Source organism: Notamacropus eugenii, chromosome 4 (genome assembly GCF_028372415.1).
Source record: "Notamacropus eugenii isolate mMacEug1 chromosome 4, mMacEug1.pri_v2, whole genome shotgun sequence".
NCBI classification, from domain to species: domain Eukaryota; kingdom Metazoa; phylum Chordata; class Mammalia; order Diprotodontia; family Macropodidae; genus Notamacropus; species Notamacropus eugenii.
This window is the reverse complement of record NC_092875.1, coordinates 453,971,947-453,995,377: the sequence shown is the minus strand read 5'-3', so window position 1 is coordinate 453,995,377 and position 23,431 is coordinate 453,971,947. Positions and strand designations below refer to the sequence as shown.

The 23,431-nt window shown below is 37.7% G+C and overlaps 1 protein-coding gene across 2 annotated transcripts; it reads right to left on the bottom strand.

Moving 5' to 3' along the window:
* Positions 1–254: 254 nt before the first annotated feature.
* On the bottom strand, positions 255–23,404 carry CCNH (cyclin H). Of its 2 annotated transcripts, XR_011966466.1 has the most exons (10): positions 23,087–23,393; positions 19,726–19,848; positions 17,080–17,153; positions 16,713–16,923; positions 14,977–15,140; positions 11,907–11,977; positions 6,236–6,347; positions 4,912–4,972; positions 1,674–1,899; positions 255–413 (listed from the first exon to the last, which is right to left on the bottom strand). XR_011966466.1 is itself a non-coding variant. In XM_072606202.1 (9 exons), exons 1-9 carry the CDS (start codon positions 23,201–23,203, stop codon positions 375–377), a joined length of 972 nt encoding a protein of 323 aa, XP_072462303.1. In that variant the 5' UTR covers positions 23,204–23,404; the 3' UTR covers positions 255–374. The 2 variants fall into 2 exon arrangements, 1 of the variants encoding a protein (XP_072462303.1); XM_072606202.1 differs by lacking the exon at positions 1,674–1,899 and having other exon boundaries at positions 23,087–23,404.
* Positions 23,405–23,431: the final 27 nt, after the last annotated feature.

The window sequence follows — 23,431 nt, the reverse complement described above, 5'->3', positions numbered from 1 at the left end:
CAGAAAGAGTAGTGCAGCCTTGAATGGTAATTTAGGCTTATCCTTTATCAGAGTATTTTTTTCTTAACACAGGTAATTTCTCATGTAGCTTATCTGAAAACATCTTTCTGTCTGAGAAACAATGGATGCTAAGTAAACTACAGCTTAAGTGTAGCTTTGCTGAAGACAGTTTGTCCAAACCATGTGGCTGAACTCTGGACATACTTCACTTCATATAAAACCCATCTGTCCCAAAGAAGGAGGCAATGAGAAAGTATGATAAATAGAAAAAGTTTAATGAAAAGGAGTTATTTTCACCATACACTTTTGACCCAAAATAAAGAAATCCTAACTTTAAATGTTCCAACGTAACACTTTTGGTTATACTCATAAAATCATAGGGAATCTAGAAGATCGTCATCAGTCCATTCTTCCTGAAAGGAAAAAAATATATACATTGTTTAAGAAACAAGTTTATTTGCTACAAAGTTGGGCAAACACTGGAATTTCTGTAATCCTTCACTCATATGCCGTACAATTCAGACAGCTGGCCCCCAACACTACTGAAAAATTTAAGTTCACCAATGATCTCACAACTTGAATTAAAAAGAACCTAAGTGACCACCTAATTGAATCTATACCTGAAAAAAAAATCACCTAAAATACCTAAGAAATGGTAATCCCACCTTTGTAAAAAAGAGCTCTAATAACTAAGAGCCTACTACTTCCTGAAAACAATTCATTTCCAATCCTAAAATAGCTTTATTGGGAACTTTTTCTTTTCATCAAACCTTAATCTGCCTCTTTGCAACTTCTCCCTATTTAACTGTACTTCCCATCTTCTGGGGTCACCTATAAAACATCAAATCTATCCTTCCAGGTGATACTCCTTCAAATATCTAGACAGCTCGCACATCTGCCCTAAGTCTTTTCTTCAGACTTTAAACATTCCAAACTCCTTATGACGGAACTCAAGTCTGCTGAACATTTCTGGTGGTCCTTCAGGGTAATTGCCATTTCCTACTGATGTGACAGAGCAGGATGGGAACACTGCCTCCACCCCTGGACACTGTGCCTGTTGGAAACACACCCCAATATCATAGGCTGAGTCATGCGAACACAGAAGCCATTAAGACTACTAAATCTTTTTCAGCCACCCTTCCTCCTTTTTTATACTTGGACTTAAATACAGAAATCAACCTCACAGTTGTAAGACAAAATATGGATCCCTATTCAATTTCATGTTCAATTCCACCCAGTGTTCTAGCCTGTCTTTATACCTGCTTTGGGTTATCTGCAAACTGACATTTAGTATAAGCCTTAATGTAAGTTATTGATGGTTAAATAGGCACAGGGCCAAGCACAGATCCCATAAACATTAACCATCAATGGTGGTTCTGGTTCCTATCGTTCAACAACTTCCAAATCCAACTAAGTATAAACTCTGCTGGCAACTCTACCTTCTCCACAAGAATTTCAAAAACTAGCACATATTTTGCTAGAATTTAATTAGATCTACAAGTAACCCTGATGAAAAAGGAAATAAAATTTAGTCTTGGATCTCTGTAGTGATTTTTTCTAGATGGTTAACCACCTTTTGAATAATATGTTGTAGGATACTATCCAGAATCAGTCAAAACCTATAGATTCCAAAGTCTATTTTTTTCTCTTTTTTAAAAGTTTGGGACATTTACCTTCTGCATTCCTGCAACATCTCCCTTGTTTATCACAGCCTTTCAAAGACAACTGATAGTGGCTTAATCCAGTTCTTTCAGTACCCCCTTGATGTGGTTCATTTAAAGCAGGTTACTGGAATTCATTGAGAACAGCCAAGCGCTCTCTTTACATGACTTGTCCTGGGGTATCAATTCTCTATCAGCCATAAATGTCCTGCCCTTTCCAGTTCAAAGATGACGATCTCTGAACAAAGAAAATACAAGAATCAAGCAGCTGTTTTTGTCATTACTGTCCATCCACTCTGAGTTGTCAGTACTATCTTACTGGAAGTTCCTCCTTCCCTGAGAGAGCTCAAAAAAAATTCAAGCTCTTTTTGTGGTTCTTACTATTCCTAAGCAGACTCAACTTATTCTGAGCTTTAGAACTCCTGATGCTATCTTTAGGTGACTGTGACCCATTTTTCTGTCTTACCTTCTGTACTTATCTTTTAATTCTAAATTGATTGCTGATTTGCCTGTGCATACACATAGTTCCCTTGAGTCAACTCCCTTTTTTTTTCCTTAGGAGAAATGTCTCCGTACTCAGAATTTCATTTGAGAGCTTCTCCTCCCTTCTGGACTTAGGGCTTCTTCAGCCTTTTCCACCAAAAATTCCTTTTCCTAATTTTAGCAGGTTATCTGCAATTGCACAGCTTGAGGGCATGTGCAGGGCAACAGTGCACATGCTTCGTGTTCCGAACCAAGGCTGCAGTGAAACTGCGGTGAAACATGGCCAAGCGCTGCCGGAGATACCTCAGATTCGTTACGTGTATGATTTTTAATTAACTTTTGCTCACTGTGCATTCAGAAACCTTCTACCATTGCCAAATTTTTGATGGCTCCATACAGAATTGCAACCCACAGTTTAAGTGCTGCTCTAAAGAACTTTAGACCATGGGCTCCTACATATACTCTTCTGAACACTATAGAGCTGAGGTCTGCTGTCTCTAAATGTAAGTTGCAACTCAGAACTTTTTCAGCCCTCCTCTGTCACAAACTCCACAGTGGTGGTTACTTCCTCTGAGGTTCCCACCATTTCCTCCCTAATTTTCCATGGTTACTGACAATCAGATCCAGAAGAAAAGCTCTCCCTTCTTGATTTATCACCCTTTTGAAGGATAAAATTGTCAACAAATTAGTTGTATAACTTTTGAAAAATAACTCCAGGACAAATCTAATAAAAGTCCCTGTGCCAGATCTTCTAAAGTTTGTCCCATTTCTTCTTTTTTTTTGCAGGTGATTTGCAGTACAAATCACCCCTTAATTTTGGCATAACAGTGTTGATTACGCCTTCCTTCCTGGTATCTTTACTTTCTTGGCCTTCTTGATATTGTACCACACCACTATGACTATTGCTCCTTCTTCTTTGGTGGGCCCTTATTTTCTTGTCCTGTTAGGTGCTGCTTCCTAGAATTCTGTTCTGGGCCTTCGACTACTTTCTCTACATCCTTTCCCTTAATGACCTTATTTGTTCCCAAGGCTCCAGTTGCTACCCTTATGCACCCTGACACTCAAATCTATCTATTGACTCCAAAATTCTCCCAAGAACTCCAGTCTCTCTTCTCCATCTACCTGTTAGCTACCTTAAGTTAGCTATTACCTCAAATTCAGCATGTTTAAATGGAATTCAGCCTCTCCCCATAAAAACCTGCTTAATGACACCGCTATCTTGCCAATTTTTCCTAAGCCCAGTCTCTCTTTTTCTCACATCCCACATTTAGCTTCTTGGTAATTGTCTTTGTTACTCCTACCTTGGTAGTATGTCTCAAACATGCTCCCTCCAACCTCTCTGATTATAAGCTCCATAAGAACAGTTTTTCATCTATTACATTTACTTTATCTCTGTAGTGCCAGCTTTTAGTATAGTCCCTTAAATTTAATAGGTAATGTTTTTTTGTTAGATCATAATGAACTACTACAATTTATTAAGAGGCAGCTATGGATTATGGCAGACAGAATAAAGTGTAGGCCCTGAAGTCAGGAAGAACAGAATTTATATCCAGTGTCATATACTTACTAGCTGTGTGATCCTAGGCAAGTCACTTAACTTATATAAGTTAAGCCTCAGCAACTCTAAAATTCTAAGGTGCAGGACAAATGTGACCTGCATTTGTAAGGGAGTTTCCTCACTACAGTTTCCTATACTAATTAAATTATAGGTTCAGACTTTTTAAAAAATCCTCAAACTTACTAACACAATTTTTTTGGTATTGAACCTGTGATTTCCTAAGGGAGCTGCATAAGCAGATGACACTTGCTTCACAACTGATGGTCTCAAAAAGAGTTACCCACAACACTGCAAGAAAAGTGACATGACTTGCCCAGTTAAATATATGTCAGAGGAGGGACTTGAACCTGAGACATTCCTGACTCCCAGGCCAGCTCTCTATTCACTGCACCAGCCATGCTGCTTTTCACAACAATCTAACAAATACCTAATTTTATTTAGCAGAAAAACAGATAGCAATTATCAGCTGTGCTTGATAATAACAAAACTAAAAAAATGAAATCAACCCTATGCAGCTTCTTCAGATCATATACAGCTGAGGCCAAGATCCTTTTCCTGCAGTAGCATGACATGTGAGAACTTAGAAGAAAAAGTGAAAAAAAAGATGGCTCAAAAAAAAGCACATTTTGACTGAGAGATAATGGACGAAAAGTGCATCACAAAACATACTTTTTTGGGGGGAAGACATGGTATGTGAATTTGTTTTGTTTGCCCATGCTCATTTGCTTCAAAGACTATTTTTTTCTTCTTTTTATGGAGGTAAGGAGAAATTTGAGTGGAGGGAAAAAAAGCAGTGAATGAAGCATTTTTTAAATGCAGAAAAGTGCAGGGTGGTCCCAAAGAAGGACACAAGCAGGATAGCTTTGAAAGTAACAAGCTAAATTTCTTATTTGCTTTTGTAAAAAAGCAAATTTTACTTAACAGATTCATGGATTCACATATATCCACTTTTCTTGTTGTACTTTGTATACAGAAATGTTCTTTTTTTTATCAGGGAGGGTGGCGGTGGGTTGCTCATTAAATTCAGAATAAAGAATTTTTTAAATCAAAAAGTTTAAAAATGGGCACACATCTTTCTCTATTTGCAGTTTACTGGGTAGTTTGTTATTCAGGCCTTGCCCAAAACCATAGAACAGGAACAAAGTTGTATTATATAATGAGAGTAACTACTTTTAGGGTATAAATTCTCTAATGAAGAAAAATACTAACCTCCTCCAGCTTAGATTTCTTTGAGACATACTCATCATCTTCATAACCTTTCCTCTTCTTTCTGATTTAAAGGAAAAATATTCATAAAGTTTCAGTAACATAACAAAATTACATATCTATCTTAACCCAGTGTTTTCTATGAGTAAAATGTACAATTTTGCCAAAAACACAAAAAATCAGGGTTGGAGGAAAAAAATGAAAAAAATGTTTATTACCTATTAGGTGCTTTGGAAAACAATTCAGTTCTACAGGCTAAGGTAACTAACATAAGAGTAGCTAAGGGGAAAGCTGTTTGAGCCCACTATAAAATCTATTTAGGGCAAGTTCCACTCAATAATTTTTTATAAATACTTTTCTGGGGTGTTTTGCTATTTCTCCACAATCCCTTCAATTTATTTTCCTTGCCATTAAAACGCAGGAGAGATAAGCTACAAATTTAAACTTCCGAGATGAACTGGGAATTTTTTAATAACTCTGGTTATAACTACAGATATGTGTGTATTCCATCAGTCTTTTAATGTATCATGAATCTGCACCAATCCATAACTACAGTGAATAAAAGTCAGTCACATACATGTGATCTAAGTTTCAGTTCTACCTTTTACTTCACTAATGCTTCCACCCATAGCCATCCATGTAGCAAAATATTCATTATCTCTGATGTGATCAAGAACCCAAATATTTTCAAATTAAATTATTCAAGTCCAACAAAGAACTGTAATTAGACTGAAAGTTTAATCTCTATTGTAAATTAAGAATTACACCTAAAATATTTCAGAAATGTTAATGTCTTTGCATGTTTTACTATGACAGTCTTATCATTCCCAGCCCCAAACCAATCACCCACACCCACTCTTACCTGGCGTTCTTCTACAGTGACAAAATTATGTTTGAAAAGATTCTTTATTTTGCAAAGAAGATCAAGCACTAACAGCACACCTTAAAATTCAATATCCAAATCAATGACAGGTACTCCATTATCTCCCCAATCTTTCCACAAAAGAAAATTTTATAGGATTTCCCTTTTCAGAAAACTACCTCTAGTCAGAAAAGCTATAGGAAATAATTGCATCTTACTCTACCTGTCCTACCTTCCCTTCCCAATACAGAGTATATGTTGTGTTGTCGAGTAGCAGCCCTATATCGCAATCACTAGTGAATATAAAAAGATTAAAGTGGGCCTACAAACATCGTTACATCTTGGTCCACGCATTACCAATTTACAAGAAAAAAAATTAATGTATGTTATATTTATATAGAAAAATGTAAATGACTGCTTCTAGGACTAAATTAGCGCCCAAAGGTAACATCCTCATTGACTTACACATTTATATTAAATGCAAGCTCAGCACTATGACACTTCTCTAGCTTCTGTTTTAGGGCAGCAACTTCCTCGGGCCTTGGTGGTTCATACTTCTTTACTAAGGTTTTCATGCCTATGGAGATATGAAAATATTTAACTTAAACACAATAAAGCCCACTGCCAAAAGGGAGAAAAACAGGAATGATCTTTTAAAGAACAAGACTGTTTCCGTAATATCTCATGCTTTCAAAACCAAAACAGAAGCTGAAATAACAACATTATACTGTACCAAAATCTAGGAAATAAAAGTCTTACATTCGGGAACACACATCATGAAATGACAACTATCATTAAATAACTGAAGTATAATTAAGACTAAATTGTAGTTATGTTATATGTAGAGATATTATATACAGATAGACATGTACATATACTATATTTAGTATGTTTTACAGTTCTTGCCTAATTATGGGTCCAAGCCTATCCCATGAAAGCACTGCCATGGAGAATCTATGCACTATCCTATCCCCACTTCTCCAATACTAGGATCTCATCTGTTGACATTTCTTTGGTTTGAAGCTCTTGTCCCAATATACAAGAACTACTTCTGCTCCTTGTCTTTAGCCCCTGTGCTGAGCAAAGATGTTCTTTTCCAGTTCTACTCAAGAATCAGTTAGACAAGTACCCAAGATACTGGAAGAAAGAAGCAATAGGTTTTTATGTTTGTCTTCCAGCCCTAGGAGGAGACCTAAATTCTGTTCGTCTCTGCAATTAACTAGCTGTGTGGCCTTGGGTATGTTACGTTCTTGGATTTCAGGCTGCTAATCTGTAAAATAAGGGAAGTGGATACAATCCAGACCAAATGCATCTCTAATATAAGGTCCCTTCCACCTTTAAAAAGAATCCTAATTCATATGCTTTGTGGTTAATATTTTAGCACAATCCGATGCATAATAACACACTATGAAGTACCTAGTAGTCTGGCAAGGCATCTCAGGATTATGGGGTTTAAACTGTATGTGGGTTAATTACTATTCTGTTTCCTTGCTACAGACTGCACACCCCAAACACTGGCAGGTTATTTTGGAAATGCTTTACAGAATGAGTAAAAGAGTTAAAATATCAGGGCAAACTTATTACATTTGGAAAAAGAAACAGAAACATACACCCTGAGAGGATGAGGCACTACTATCTCTATACACAGAAAATAGTCCAGCAACCTGGTACGGTACAGGTTATATCATCATACAGACAATCTGGGGTAGAGGGTTGTTTTTCCCAAAGTAATTGGGAAGAATGTTCCCTAACCCTTTAACTAAAAGGTAGCAATTTTATCAGGAGTTATATGATTTCTAAGTTTAAAAAAAATCATTTTAGAACAAAAGCAAATAACTCCAGCAATAACTCTGTGAGTAATCAAATTCTTTTATATTGCTAAATAGACTCTCTAAGCTAAGGGGGAAAGAAAGGATTACATAAACCCCTTAAGAATTTGTTGTGTGGGAGAACCCTTGGGCCTATATCCAGCTCCAGTGTTAGTTAATTATACATATCTACAGATTTTAATTAGTCTATCATCCAGTTGTGTAACAAATAAAACATTCAATTAAGTCACTATGTGAATTCAAACATTCTCTAGGATAACAGTTTTGATCCAATGTGATTTTTTTTCAGATATGTTTTATTTCAAAGAACATACCGTATTTTTACAAATTTAATATCTAGTTTCCATTTAAAAATATATCTTGAATGAAAATACAGACATTTTAAAAAAACAAAAACATTTTGTTGCCCTCTTTTCTAAAAAGAAAATGTCGGTCTAATTATCCGAGTTTCTTTCCAATTTTACAATTCATTAAATGATTCCTAAATCTACAGAATCAAAACCATAGTTCACTTTGAAAGTGAACCCTCTAGTGGTACAACTAAAGATGTACAACTTAATTTGACCAATCTGTAAGTAAATATTCCAACCTCAACAAAGGTCAGTAGTAAATAAGGGACAAAATGGTTAAGCGTTACTTTATTGACACAGCAAAATTGAAAATTAAATCTGTAACTTCATAAGATAACATTCTCAGAGATATAAGGCTTTACAGATGCCAACGATAACATACTAATATTCAATATGAACCAATTTCAAATTTAAAAAATTTAAGGACTTTCAAAAAAATCCATATTGCATCAGGCTAATTAATTAGGTCTAATGTCAGAGAAACTTGGAAGGAATCTTATTCAACTCTCATGGACTGCAGCAAACATTGATCATAATCTACTGCCATCCTCTATCCCTCTCCATTTTCAATGTTCCTAAACTTATTCTCTCTTATTACTATGGTTTGTCCATCTACATTCTAGACTCCCTTTCCCCTTCCTTTTCCAATGCTGATCCCAGAATTAGATTAATCATGCACTATCCCCCACCACCTAATCCTAGTACTTTTATCAGCTTCCCTCTAATCCAAACTGAAGGAAGAAGTCCCATAAAGCTTGTCACAAATTTGCATTATTCACTCTCCACTAGACCCATATTGCTACAAGAACAAATATGTTCTTCAGGAGCTCCCACCTGTCTCGAAGACATGCCAACTCTCCAGCCTGGCAACTGAGGTCCTCCACAGTCTGGCTTCTCTCTGTCCTTACAGCTTATTATTCCCTTTGAGGCACTGTTCATTCCAGTCACACTGTTCCCTGACCTTGACATTCCATCTCTTACCACTATGTAATCAATGAGCTTTCCCCTGTTGTCTCTACCCATTAGAATCCTTAGAAAAAAGCCTTTCATGATCCTTCTAGATGTCAGTGCTTCTCCCTTCTTCAAAATATCTTGAATTAATTATCTGAGAGTATATCTCATTAGCAGGGCATATAAACTTCTTGAAGGTAGGGGTTATTTCTTTTTCTTTAATTCTAGGCTTATTAAATGAATCAATTTGTTTTATCACTATTACCTATGTTTGTTGGTTCCCTTTGGACTTGGGTATCATTCCAATGCACTCTACTGGACATTGCACAAAGATGTGGTCTGCTCATTATTTTTAAACTTTCTATCTCTTCTGGGGCCTAGAGCAGTGCCCAGTACACTGTAAGTATTTAATAAATGTTAGCTAACTCTGAATTTACTAAATATGAACATTTTTGAACATTCATATTTTTTAGAGCAGGGACTTATCTAGTCTAAGACTCAATTTCCAGATGGGGGGAAAGAGGTTTTGAGGGGAACTAATTTGCCCAAGGTTGTTAACAGTTTGGGGAAGCAAAGTGAGACTAGCTGGGTCTGATGACTCCAGGTGGGTCAATTATCTCTTCCCTTTCACTCATACTATCTCATATTAATCCTGAGATAGCCAAAGTACCTCACACAAGTAGCTGAAGGGTCAACAAACAACAGGGTCTAAAATTAGCCTTGTTTCTTCTGAAAATCAGTCTTAATGGGTTTCCCAACCTCTTTACAAATAAAAAATTACGAGGACAAGGAAGGGATAGAGAAGTATTTGAAATCAATGACTACCCTGTTCCCTAAGGGACCCATTTTGCCCAGATTTCAGCAAAGCATCTTTCTCATGCTCCCTCTGTGGGCAAGGTAGAAAAATGTAGGATAGATAACGATACAATTAGGCAGATCTGGAAATCACTGAATAACACCAATCTCAAATGGGCCAATGGCCGTTTATAAGAAAACCTCAGATGGAGTTCAGATGGAAGGTTGCATGGATCTCTACCCCTGACACCATGGTGTTTATCAATAACTTGGCTGAAGATACCTATCAGTTTGTAGATGATATGCAAAACTAGGAGACAGCTGATACTGTGGATGACAGAAATTTAAAAGACTTAGTCTAGGGCACTGGCACAAAACTAACAAAATAATATGTTACAGAGCTTTATAAAGGTTAATGCCTATATTTCAGTTTTTAAAAAATCAACTTCCCAAGTATAGATAAGGAAAGCACCTTTGGAGATCAGTTCTGAAAAAAGACTGAGGTTTCAGGGAATGGAAAGTTCAGTTATCTATTATAAGTGTGACATGGCAGTCAAAAAAACTAATGAGATATTAATATAATATGCTCCTTTTCGCCAGGGGCAGTTTCATTTTTGTCTTTTTATCTCTGGCATCCAACACATTGCCTGGTACATCATACAGTCTTGTTAAGAGTTTACTGAATGATTATGCTTTATTGAGAGAGAAAAAGTATTTAGGATGAAGAGAGAGTTCTACTCTATGCTGCCCTTCTTAACACTACAATTGGAATATATGTTTGATTCCAAAGGTCACATGTTAGGAAGCATATTGTTGGTGGTGGATATCATGTCATATAAAGACTGTGAAAGAAAAAACATTATAGGACAGGTGCCTTCAAATATTTTTCAGAGAATTTTAGAAGGGATGGCAGTAGTTATCTAAGCCAACCAATATCTGAAAAAGAATACCTAGGATAACCTAACATCTGGGTCATCCAACCTCTGCTTAAAGGCTGCCTGTGAAAGGAAGCCCACCACTTCCCAACACAGCTGATTGCTAGAAAATTCTTCCTGGCACTGATCCTAAATCCACCTCATTTCCATTCTCACTCACTGATCCTGGTTCTGGCCCTTGGAGTCTAACAGAACATAAGAAGGCCTTTCAAGTACTTGAACACAGGCTGTCTTCTCTTCTCAAGGCTACAGACCCCCTGCTCCTTCAACAGATAATCAAATGATTCAAAGCCCTTCACCATTCCGGCTTTCTTCTCTGGGAATTCTCTGGCTTATTAATGTCTTTCCCAAACTATAGTACCTTTAGCTACTGAAGATAACATTCCAGATTTGTTTGTTTAGAGTACAAAGGGACTGTCTCCTTACTCCTAAAAGCTTGGCCTTTTATAATGCAGTCCAAGAGAGCTTTAGTTTTTTGATGGCTGCCACATCACACTGTTGACTGGTAAACCCTCTCACAGATTTAAAAATAAAACAAAAGAGGCAGAGAACATCTTGTATCTAGGTTTAAAAAATTGACTTCACAAATAAGACTCAACCTTTATAACATTTATTAAACTTAATTTCATTACATTAGATTCACTCCAACGTTCTAATGTGTCAAAATCTTTTTGGAGTCTATTATATAGTATGGCAGCTTGCTTTTAATGTCATCTGCAAATTAATTTAAAAAATATCTTGTGGAGGAGGAATTAAACTTACTCAGTTTGGCCCCAGATGGCAGAAATGAGAATAATGGGTCAAAGTTCCAAAGAGGCAAATTTTGATTTAATAGAATAAAATTTCTTAACAATTATAGTTATCCAAAAATAGCATAAGCTACCTTGGGGAAGTAGCAAGTTCTGTCTCCAAGGGGTTCAATCTCTATTCCCTGGGGTGTTGTAGAAGGGACTCTCATGTTCAAGTACAAAACCTCAAAGGTCCCTTTGAGTTCTGAGATTCTGACTCTATGAATTTATATAAATTAAAATTTATATTAAACATATTTTATATAGGTTGTCCCAATAGTATTTTCAGTATGTTCAATCTCTGAAGTGAATTCCATGTTTATTATCTGCAATGAAAAGTGTTTCTTTTTATGTGCCTTTTGTCACAAATATGTATTTTCTGCCTATATATAATTATAAATCTACCTTAAGAAAAATGTAGTTCAGTCAAGATTAATAGAAAATACCATTTTGCAACAAGTATTTCCTCAAAAAGCTTCTTTACTTACATTTCATTGTCTCTAATAACTGTGACAAACAGGTTCGATTCTCTTTTAGCATAAGACTTTCTGATAAGTAACTAAAAAAAGAAAAAAGAAAATTATAGACTGATCTTTTTGTTAATAATTTGCAATTACTGTAGATTTATAGCAACTATAAGAAATCAATTTCTGTTCTTTGAAAAAAAAATTTCAATATTTTTAAAATAACCAAAATTTTAGAGGTAGAAATAAATCGCACAAGGATTATAATGGACAAAAGATTTTCTGGTAATAAACTGGGTGGGGGAAATAATAAGTATGGAAACTTTCTCCGCCAATGCAGACTGAATGATAATTAGTTTAAGAAAGCTGTCTGGAACAAAGAGAAGTTTCTTGTCCAGGGTCATGTAACCAATATTTACCAGATGTCAAATATGAACTAATGTCTTCCTGACACCAGGGCTAAGCAGTCTCTATCTACTACTTTATCAAATGAATTAATATCCTGTTATTTAAAATATTTTACATGTCATAAAGCTTAACAAATAAAAGAAGCGGAATACTAGGACTATTAGGTTTCATCTTTCAGGCATTCATTTACCCAATGAAAACTTGCTAAGCATTTTACATACATACACACACACACACACATGTATATACGTATACACACATGCATGTATATGTATATGCATGCATGTACAATGCATCATGCATGTCAGTGGTCAGGGATATACTTTACCCTGACATGACTCTGTTAACAATATAAAGATATTAAAAAACATCTACTTAACATAGTCTCAGATTTTTTTTTCTGCTTATGAATTATTAGGATGATTAGAATTTCCACTGCTTTACAATTAAATATCAATTGTGTGTTTTTTTTTAAAATTATCAAGTTGTCGCTTTTGAAGATAAAAGGATAAACCCAAGTAAGTAAAAAAGTCAAAGAAAGCAGACACTACAGAATAAATGGAGACCTAAACAATGTGACAGGAAAGAATGGGAAAAAAGTGAAGGAAGGAAAGGACCAGCAGCATGAACGCACTGTAGAGGATAATAGGAAAAAAACAAACCACACACAGGAATGATAAAAAATAACCAGAACATTTTTGCCATTTAATTTCCAACCCCAAAACTTTGTAATCTAAATAACTTTTTGAAGTTCTATCAAACTTTTTGTTGGGTGTCAAAAAAAGATTATAATACAGTATTTTCCTTCCAAATTCCATATGGCACTGAGTAGCAGAACTGAACATTCAGATACTCCTCAAATTTATGATCTGATTATCTGGAATATGGAACACAGTATCTTGTAAAAGCACCACAAGATCAATATATATCACATATATATATATTACAGCAAGTTCGAAATGGAGATATGATCCAAATATTCAAGATCACACCATAAAAAACTAAGAGAACCCAATTAAGTACCTCCAACAAGCTATGGTAAAAGTTCTGGATCAAAGGTCAAAAGTAATCACAAAAGATAAAACAGATAACCTGGATTACTGAAAATGGAAAAGCTGCATAAAACAAAATCAAATCAACTACGATAAAAAGAAAAGATATTAATTGGGGGGAAAAGCTTTTGCATTAAGTATCCTTGATAAGAGTTTGAGATTAAGAAATGGAGGCAGCTAACAGAAATATGTAAGACTAAAAAATATTCCCCAGTGGTTAAGTGGTCAAAGGATGTGAACAGTTCTCAAAAGAAATGAAAACTATTAACACCCACATGAAGGACTGTTTCAAATTGTTAATGATAAGATAAAGGTAAATTAAAACAACACACCTCTTAAACCCAGCAAGTATGACAGAAGACGGAAACAGTCAATATTGGAAGGGATGTACAAAGACGGGCACTTTAAAATACTGCTGGAGGAGCTAACAACTGCTCCAACCACCCGGCAAAGTCACCTGCAATTAGGTGAAGGAAAGAACTGAAATGTGCACCCCCTTTTCCCCAGAAATTCCACTGGCAGGCACTGATCACTGAAAGTCAAAGACAGAATTAAAGGTCCCACATACACCAAAATATTCATGGGGCACTGATGGTAGTGGCAAAGAAATGGTAACAAACTAGATGCCCACCAGTTGGGAAATGACTAAAACACGAACGTATTGTAGAATTTTACTATATTTCCACAAGAAACGATGAATAAGATTTCAGAGCACCATGGGAAGACATATGAACTGTTAAGTAATGGTAAAATAAGCAGAATCAGGAAAACAATATATACAATGATTATAGCCATGTCAACAAAATCACCAAAAATTAAACACAAAAACCCTGAAACTGAATGCTATGTAATTAGAATGAATGAATTTGTCTTTGAAAAAGAAATAAGAAAACACGCTTCTCTCCCGAGGTGTGGGAATGCTAATGTGGACTGCTGCAAATGTCATTTCACGTGGTCAATTTTGCTCTAATCAGTTCCCTTGGTAATCTCTTATTCCCAAGTTAATCATAAGGTTTTACTATAACATTAATACCAACCGCCAGCTTTTATAAAGTTCCTATTAGATCCCAGGTATTGTGTTAGTACTTTAAAATTATCATCTCTTTTCATCTTCACAACAATCCTGGGAAGACAGGGGCTATTATTATCCTAATTTTACAAATGAGGAAATAGAGGCACACAAAAATTATGTAACTTTCCTAGGGGTTACACAGCTAGTAAGCATCTAAAACCGGATTTGAAGTCAGATCTTCCTGACTCTATATTCACTGTGCCACCCAACTGCTTGTATATAATCTACATATGGTTACCATTTATACATGCTATGTCTCTGCTAAAACTCTAGATAATAGAGTGAAAAAATTCCTATATATGCCATACCAACCTGTGAAAGGTTTTGAAGAATCTTGTCAACACCAACTTTTAGACAGGAATGAATCATTTTTAGAGAACTTTGAAAAAGGATTCAATCACTCTGTTCCACTTCTTAAAAATTTCTATTATTAGACAACCCTTAAACTCAGGGACATGAATTGATAACGTTTTAAAACAGTACTTTACTAAAAAAAAACAGGGTCTCCATCAGTGGTAAATAAATGCAAAGGGTGAACCTAAAACGTAAAACAAAACTCTACCTTTCCATGTTAATTCCAGCCCTGGAGGCACTGGATAGAATGGTAGTCAGAGCAATCTGTGAAGGTGTGTACAAAAGGTAAGCATCTGTCAAAGCAATTCTATTAAGAAAGTCATCAGCTGTTTTCCTTAAAACTTCTGGGTTCTCTAGTACTGGATAACGAGTCTAAAAAACAAAGAGCAGGGATTAAACAGTTTGTTTTAAATCATATTAAAAGGAAAATACTTATTAAAGAAGCACTATTTTTGTGCTTAATAATGATAAGCAATTTAATAAAATTTCCCACGTAAAACTGTATGTTCTATTAGAAAACAGCAAAGAACAAATAACTAAGGTCAATGTTTTAGCAGTTTGCTAGCTTCCTACACCACTGTTCCCTGAGGCAGAAAAAAAGACCAATATGTAATACTTGTAAAATATTTTATTTATAACAGATGAATAATTTGAGAAATTGGTTTCTTCTGAATAGGGTACTTTTAGGAGGACGTCTTCAGAACGGTAGATGCTATGCTAGCCACTAGGGAAAATGCCAGGCAGATGCAAAATCACTGATCCTTTACTTCCATTTGCCCTTCCCTTGTGTCACATTAAAAGGAATGAGTGGGTAAAAACCACTGAGGAGGCAAGATAATACCACCCCAGGTACTGATCTCTTTGTTCTGTGTGTGTCCCGTTTCACACAATAGACAACAAGAGTACCATGGCACATAAAATAGAAAAGTTCAGGTATATACAATATTATAAGGTTTGCAAAGTATTTTACGTAAGTTACATCATCTGATCCTCAGAAACAACCCTATTATTATTTTCACTTTCCAGATGAGGAAAATGAAGTTCAGGGAGATGATATCACTTGCTCAGGGTCACAAAAAGAACGATTATCAGAGGCAAGATATGAATCTGTATCTTCCTGACTCCAAGACTAGTCCTTTATCCACTCTGCCAACACAGACAAGTGAGCTCATGAACTAGACTAATGATGTTGCTACGACCTTAAGTCTGGCCTATAAAAGGAGTGACTTGAAATTAAACTTGGGTTGATGAAAACTTGTCAATTCTCCCCAAATGATGCAGACCACTATCATGGTCAATCTATGACTCCAAAACTCCCTTTGATGTGAATATTTAAACTGACTGACCTCAAGAGACCAGAGCACCAACAAGATTTCTGCATATCAAAGTAGAACTGAAGAATCTCTCTTCTGTTCCAAGATAGCAAGTTGAAGCACTAAGGTGAGCTACTGTTTGATGGATCACACTGCCCCCAGAACCCATCAAGGCCTTGGTCAATTCCTCTTCAATAATTCAAAGGTGCGTCCCTGTTGGTGTTCTATTAGTAACAGGCAAAATGGTAATTAGCCAAATCATAATCTAGTATACCTAAAAGTTAGAACTGTGGTCCTTAATTTCGTTATGTCCAGATATACTATGTAATACAACATAGAGGGCTTTCTTATAAATGCTGATTGTTAGCTTTGCTGTAATATGACAAGATTCTCCTAATATTTCTTAATAAATACATAAATTTAAAAAGGTGTTGAAAATAGACCTACTGTAAGGATTCCAAACTAAAATGAGATTCTAATTTGTATATGGCTCAAGTAACCCTAATAAAGTGATGTTGATACTTATATACTTTTAACTAAGAGGTCATTTTAAGAGTAATATCTTTTCATATTAAGTGACATACCACAATCAGAACACTGTATTAGTTTACTTCTGAATTATCAGACTTACCTTCAAGTCAATGAGAAAACCCTCAAATGGCCGGTAAGGATTGTGGACAATGAGGTGAAAATTAAGCTGCTGAATAAGTAAGAGTTCATATTCCAAAATTTGTTCAAGTGCCTTTTCTTGTCCAAGAGGGCTCTCTCGAAGATTCCCAACAAACTGCACACTGGACACATTAAATTCATCTACTTTACATGCCAAAAATGCACAAGTAAGCCTACAAGGAAAAGAATTCCACACATTTAAACTTTTAAAAGTATGGTAAGTTGGAAAATTCAGTCTTCAATGACTCAGTTGTACAACAGAAAAACCTCTTCCTAAATTTAAATAACCAATTAGACAAAGACTTTTAAAGTGCTATGTTTTTACTTACATTATTATCCTAGGGTGATATTCCATCACTGAGTTATTGAGGTAAAAACGTTTGAAGTACATACATGCTGTACCCTAAGTTAAAGAAAATATTTATTATAGCCACTCATGAACTAAGTTTCAATACAAACATCACAAATTAGCTAAGGTTTTGATCCCCACAAATGCAATTATTTGGAATACAAGCAGTGCCATAATAACAAAAGTTTCTGAACAACCAAAAGATCCCACAGCCAATAACTGGCTCTTTTAAAATATATGAATTTAAACAGCTCACCCACAGCCTTCCTCTTATTCTTACTACATATCTGTAGTTTAATTAATTTTAATGAGAGGGTTCAGTAGATAAGAGTGCTGGGCCCAGAGTCAAGAAGACCTGAGTTCAAAGGTGACCTCAGATACTTACCGGCTGTGTGATGCTGGGCAAGTCACTTACCTTGTTTGCCTTAATCCGCTGGAGAAGACAATGGCAAACCCCTTCAGTATCTTCACCAAGAAAGCCCCACAGACAGTACTATAGCATGGGGTCATGGACATAACTGAATGAACAATACCACCTCTCAACTCCCCAAAGGTGTAACAGAGAATGATCCAGGAATGGGTTAAATCATCATAAGATCTAAAAACATATTTATTCTCATTTACTTGTCTATCACTTTTTAGTAAACACTAACTAAACAATATTCATCTGTCAGCTCATCTGCTGTCATTTATGGCTAGAAGGTGGAAAAAAGCCTCCATGAACCATAGGCATACTATGAAGATGAACTTTCCATCAAAACCAATGGAATCAAATGAAATCATGTACAGAAAATATTAGCAAACCTTAAAGCCCAATGTCAACTATCATCATCTTCATCCTCAATAATGATGAAAGCTGCCATAAAGGCAACATGAGAAAAGTTCAAAATGGAAAATCTTTCTTAAAGACAGAATTAATAGTAATGTTACTGAAGCCACATGAAATTTAAGCTGGATATAAGGAAAACTACCTAATGATCATAGCTATACAAAAGTAGAACGAGCTACATAAATGAAGAGGTATTGGGGTTCATTATCACTGGAAGCCTTCAAACAAGGCCTGGAAGACCACTTGTTAAACATGTTGTAAAGTACTAGATAGACTCTGAGATCCTATTCAATTCCAATTCCGTAAATTACTAAATTCAACGTACTGTAGTTACGTACTTGAAAGATCATGTGCTCAGGTTGTCCTCAAACCTAAAAATATCAAATCTCTCTTCAAGTTCTTACTATTTGAGGAATTCACAATCCCTCAACGAGATCATTCACGTATCATGCTTCTAAACACTTGATTTATAGAAGACAGTATATTAGCAAAACATTCACTGCTTTCAAGGCTAAAGAGACAGCTACATCTCAGAGTATATAAAAAGCCTTCTGTAATAGTAATTCAAATGATAAGATCTTTCTCATTAATTAGTAGGCCAATATGATCTGGAAGCCCTGAGTCACATGTGGAGGGAGGAGCTTGCTGAAAATGTGGAACAGGAAGGGTGGGGCAGAACTGAGAGGAAGTGAGCAAGTGGGCTCAGCTCAGAGGGGATAGAACACAGGCAACTGATACAGTGTGACAGTTGATAGTGAGAAGGCTCTGGCTGAGGGAGGGGAGGTTTGAGAATGGCTTTGCCCCCTGCTGTGATCATGTTTATTAACTTCTTGGTCACCATAACAGATTTGGCTTTCTGGTGTTTAAATAAATGTTTTGTCTTCTGCCTTTTACATAGAGAGTCTTTTATACGTTGAGATTGAGAACTACATTGGCATATTCATATTCACCACCAGTGCTGTGAATAATTGCCTTGGCGATACACATTCCATAAATTTATTTGAACCAGGAAATTTAAATACTTATATAGCACATTATTCATGAAAGAGACAAAATATTATGCATGCTATTTTTTTTTAAATGGGCTTCATGTTTTCAATGTGCTTAAGTTTTTCCATCTGAAGAACACATTATTTTCTATTAGGTTCAACCTGTTAGACCAGTCATGATCCAGAAGTAAGTATTTAGGAGGTCTTAACTGACAAGGACCAACACGTCAATCAACATGCATTAATTACCTACTACATACTAGGCACTGTGTTAGATAATAAAGACAAAGTTAAAAAATAAAAGTTTCTGTCTTCAAACAGTTTATATTCCATTGGGGAGAATACAAGATATAAAAAATAAATACATGGTAATTAAAAGAATTTTTTTCATGGGGAGAAAGACAGGGAAAAGCTATGATCTGCAGGTCCCTGTTATAGCAAGGAGCAAGATTACCAGGTTGGGTTGTAAATAGGCAGGGCTTGATTTCCATAAATACATGACAGAATATCAGAGGATTACAGCTTTCAAAGGATGAATGAAAAGCATAGTCTGGGTTAGGAAAAAACTTCTGATACTGAGAAGAAATCAGGTTTTATGAAGACTTCGAAGTCAATTTATGGTACCTATAACCTTGTCTGTTATGGCTGAGCACAAAAATGACATCAATATTGATTACATACATATGTGGAAATGATATTTTGTGTAAATAGTGAACAAAGCTGGGACAGTTCAGAGTTTAGAAACCTGTCTGATTTGACTAAGCTTGTTTTCAAGTATTATTCTTCACCCACCCTGCCCATAACTTACCACAACAGACCTTGGCATCGTAGGCTTAAATACGGAGCAGAAGTCTAACAGTCTTTTCTCATAATATTTGCAGATTACCAATTCTTCATGAGGTTCAAGAAAGATTGGATCATTTGCCAGAACCTTTAAGAAAAAAAGTTACCAAATAACTTCAGACAAAGCATCTAGCATTCTTTTCCCCAAACCAAACTTTGCACACATCCCAAATAAATAGAAGCACAATGCCTAATCCATGTCTGCTTCACAACAAATACCAATTTTGCTAGTAAGCAGGAAGAGAATGATACATAGTTATGGAGGAAAGAACATTAGATACGGGATCATAGGATAAGACTTAGGATTAGAGCTTGAAAGGACCTTAAGAAGTCACTGAATTGTCTATTATAAATACCCAAATTAACTATAAAGGACACATGAAGATGCTATCTGCATCCAGAGAAAGAACTGATGAACAGAAGTATGTAGAGAATAATTTCACACACACACACACACACACACACACACACACCTGTGTCTAATGGCAGTCACCTCTAAGGTGGGGGTAGGGGAAGGGAAGCAAAAAAGGAAAAAGAAACGTACATAAGAACTGTATTGTATATTTGAAAAGAACAGCAGGCTGTACATAAAACTACAAATCTACTGTGTACAATCACCTTTTTTACTGTACAATGTTATGGAAATGTTTATTTCATTCCACAAAATAGAATTTTTAAAAAAAGAAGCCACTGAATCCAAACTCATCTTATACAAGTTTCTAACGCAAGATTTTAATCCAGGGCTTTCTGTCTACAGTGTCCTAACCACTACACCATTAGTTGCAATGCGTATCTACACATAACATGAACAGACCTACAAATCCAATCCCCCAGTTTTAGTTCAATCCCAGATCTGAATGACCTGCCCACTGGACATTTGAATTTGATGTCTCATAGGCACTGAAAACACAGTATGTCCAAAACCTATAATCTTCTTCCAAAGGGCCCCATCATCCTTTCAGTCAACCATATTCACAACCTCTCAATGTTATTGTCAACTACCTTTATCTCACTTTACCTCACTTAATCAACTTGGCAACTCTTGTGAGAGGCGATGAGGGCCTAAACTAAGGTGGTAGCTGCGTGAATAGACGGAAAGTATTAGATGAAAGAGATGTAGAGGTAGAAATATCAAACTTTAGCAACTGATTAGATACATGGGGTAAGGGAAAGTGGAGTCAAGGATAAAGCTGACATTACAAACCTGGGGGACAGGAAGGATAGTTGTGTCCTTCACAGGGCAAGTTTGGAAGAAGGATGGATAGGAAGAGTTAATGAGTTCAGTTGAAGACATGTTAAATTTGAGATGTCACCAGGAAATCCAGTTTGAAAGCGCTGGTCCAATAAGCAATTGGTGTGAAAAGTCTGGAGGTGGGGGAGGGGATGAAGGGGAGACTAGAAGAGACTATCCAGGAGGAGAGGGCCACAACAGATTTGGCAATTAAAAGATCCTTACCAATTCTGCAGGGAGAAGTTTTAGTTAAGTGAAGAAGTCTGAAGCCAGATTACAAAGGGCTCAACATTGTGTAAACAATGAATGCAGAAACCTTTTTCAAGGAGCTTGGTTGAAAAATAAAGGATACTAAACAATAGCTTGAGGTGATGGCGGGGTCAAGAGATGTTTAAAAGAGGTATATTTGAAAGCAGTAGTGAAATTGAGACTGAAGAAGCGGTTAAGGAAGACTAAGTGTGTCAATCTGCTGAAGGTGATGGGCTCAAGGGTGCACACAGTAGAAAGGCTGGCTCTGGCAAGGCAAAAAGTCACCTCTGAGACTGGAGGAAAGAAGGACAGAGTAGGAAATGGAGTTCCTGTCAAACGGCCTCAAATTTGTCACCTTCTCTGGGCAACTGGATAAGGACTCTATTAGGGAACACTAAAACGACTGCCCTAGGGCGGTGAAGGTTCAGTTGAGGCTGGATAATATGAACTTGTAATGGTACCTGGCCAGAAAGTTTATGAAGTCTTCCTCCAGCTGAGGTCAGCTGGGTTGGAACAGGAGAGGTAAAGTGATGAGGGTAGTCCAGAGATGAATGACAACAGGACAAATGAGCAAGGTATCATAGAGCAGAAGACAGTATGGAGTGGAAAAAGCTAACTAGTATTCGTCAGAGCCTGAGAAAATGCTGAGACTGGAGAGCTTAATGAAGGCAAAGAAGAGATTCTGAAGGGGTAAGGCTTACAAAAGTCAGAGAGGGGAAAGAGGTTTCCAATTAGGGAAGGGGAATACTTCTGAGTAACAGTAACCATCTTTGCATGTGTCTGACACAATGGAAAGAGATACTAGGATTGAAACTGTTACACCTCATACCCCACCAAGACTTCCCAGCCTCGCCATACTCATCGTCTTCTTGCCTTTTCTTACCTATGCCTTTACGCCAGGTGCTGCCCATGCCTGGAATGCTTTCCCTTCTTACCTCTGCAGGGTGACTGCTCTCAAGTGCCACCTCACCTGTTGTACAAGGTCTTTCCTGGTCCTCCTAGCTGCGCCCCTTCTCCTCAAGATTATCTGTTACATTCTGTGCATGCCTACAGATGCACCCGCTGTCTGCTCTGGTGGGATGTTGGCTGCCTGAAAGTGGGGGCTGTTTCTCTCTGTCTTTCTATCCCCAATACCTGGCATCTGCTTGCCATGCTAAGTGCTTAATAAATATTGCAGTCCTACGACCTATTTAGCCAGGTATAAAGATCTTCACCAGTTAGTGGGTCACAAGAGAATGAATTCCTCGGCTGGGACCACCACGGTCTATTCTGAGGAAGGAAAGTACCACACAACTCCACACCACAAGTTAGCGACCCCTAAAGCAGCTATGCATTTCAAGTCAGGGTTCTCGCAGTGTAGAACCGACCCTCTGCCAATTTAAAAGGCACAACCATTAGCTGGAAACAATCTGCAACCCTCCGCAAAATAAAGAACCTGGAAGAGAGCCGGAAGTCCTGGGTTGGAGTCTAAGCCCGGAGATCCCGGGCAGGGCACTAGCCCTCCAGGCTTGGGGCGTGCCTCAGAGGCTCCCCGGCTCTCGAGTCTCAACAACAGGAACAACCAGCACTTCCGCAGCTCTTTACGCCCCGCCACGGGGGGCACCGACGTCTACTTGGATCGTCGCAGCAACCTCGAGGCACGTGCTGCTATCTCCAAGTGACAGACGGGGAAACTGAGGCAGAGAAGCGGGTCAGGCAGGGGGCTGGATCGGAGCTCGGGGTTCGCGACTCCAGGAAGGCGCGCTGGGCTCGCTGACTCTGAGGCCGCAGAAGGCGGGCCGGGGGGGTCGGGACCCCCGGGGGGGCCCACGGGCCAGGCCGCGGGGGGCCGGGGGCTCGCACTAACCTTCCCGTTAGCCACCACTTTGCACTTGAACTTGCGGTTGGCGTCGGCGCGGAGGCGCCCCAGCTGCTCCTCGCCCGAGAACGTCCAGTGCCGCTTCTGGCTGCTGTTGTGGTACATCCCGGCCGGCGGCCGAGGCTCAGGGGTCCGGCAGGGCCGGCCCACGGCCCCGAGAACACGGGGAGGAGAAGAGCGAGCCGCCCGCCGCGCACCGGAGAACGCACGCAGCCCTCGCGAGACGCCGACAACGAAGCGCAGCAAGCCCCGCCTCGCCTCTCCTCGTCGGCCGGCGTGCTGACGTCACGGCGCTGCCGCCTCTGCGTGGGGCGGGGGAGGGGCCGGCTTTAG

Excerpts from the sequence above, each read along its gene's own strand:
- CCNH (XM_072606202.1), bottom strand. The coding sequence starts at position 23,203 with ATGTACCACAACAGCAGCCAGAAGCGGCACTGGACGTTCTCGGGCGAG. Across the intron at positions 16,924-17,079 it reads TATCACCCTAGGATAATAAT|GCTTACTTGTGCATTTTTGG; the intron begins GTAAGTAAAAAC and ends TTTTCCTTGTAG. Across the intron at positions 414-4,911 it reads AGAAATCTAAGCTGGAGGAG|GAAGAATGGACTGATGACGA; the intron begins GTTAGTATTTTT and ends TTTTCCTTTCAG.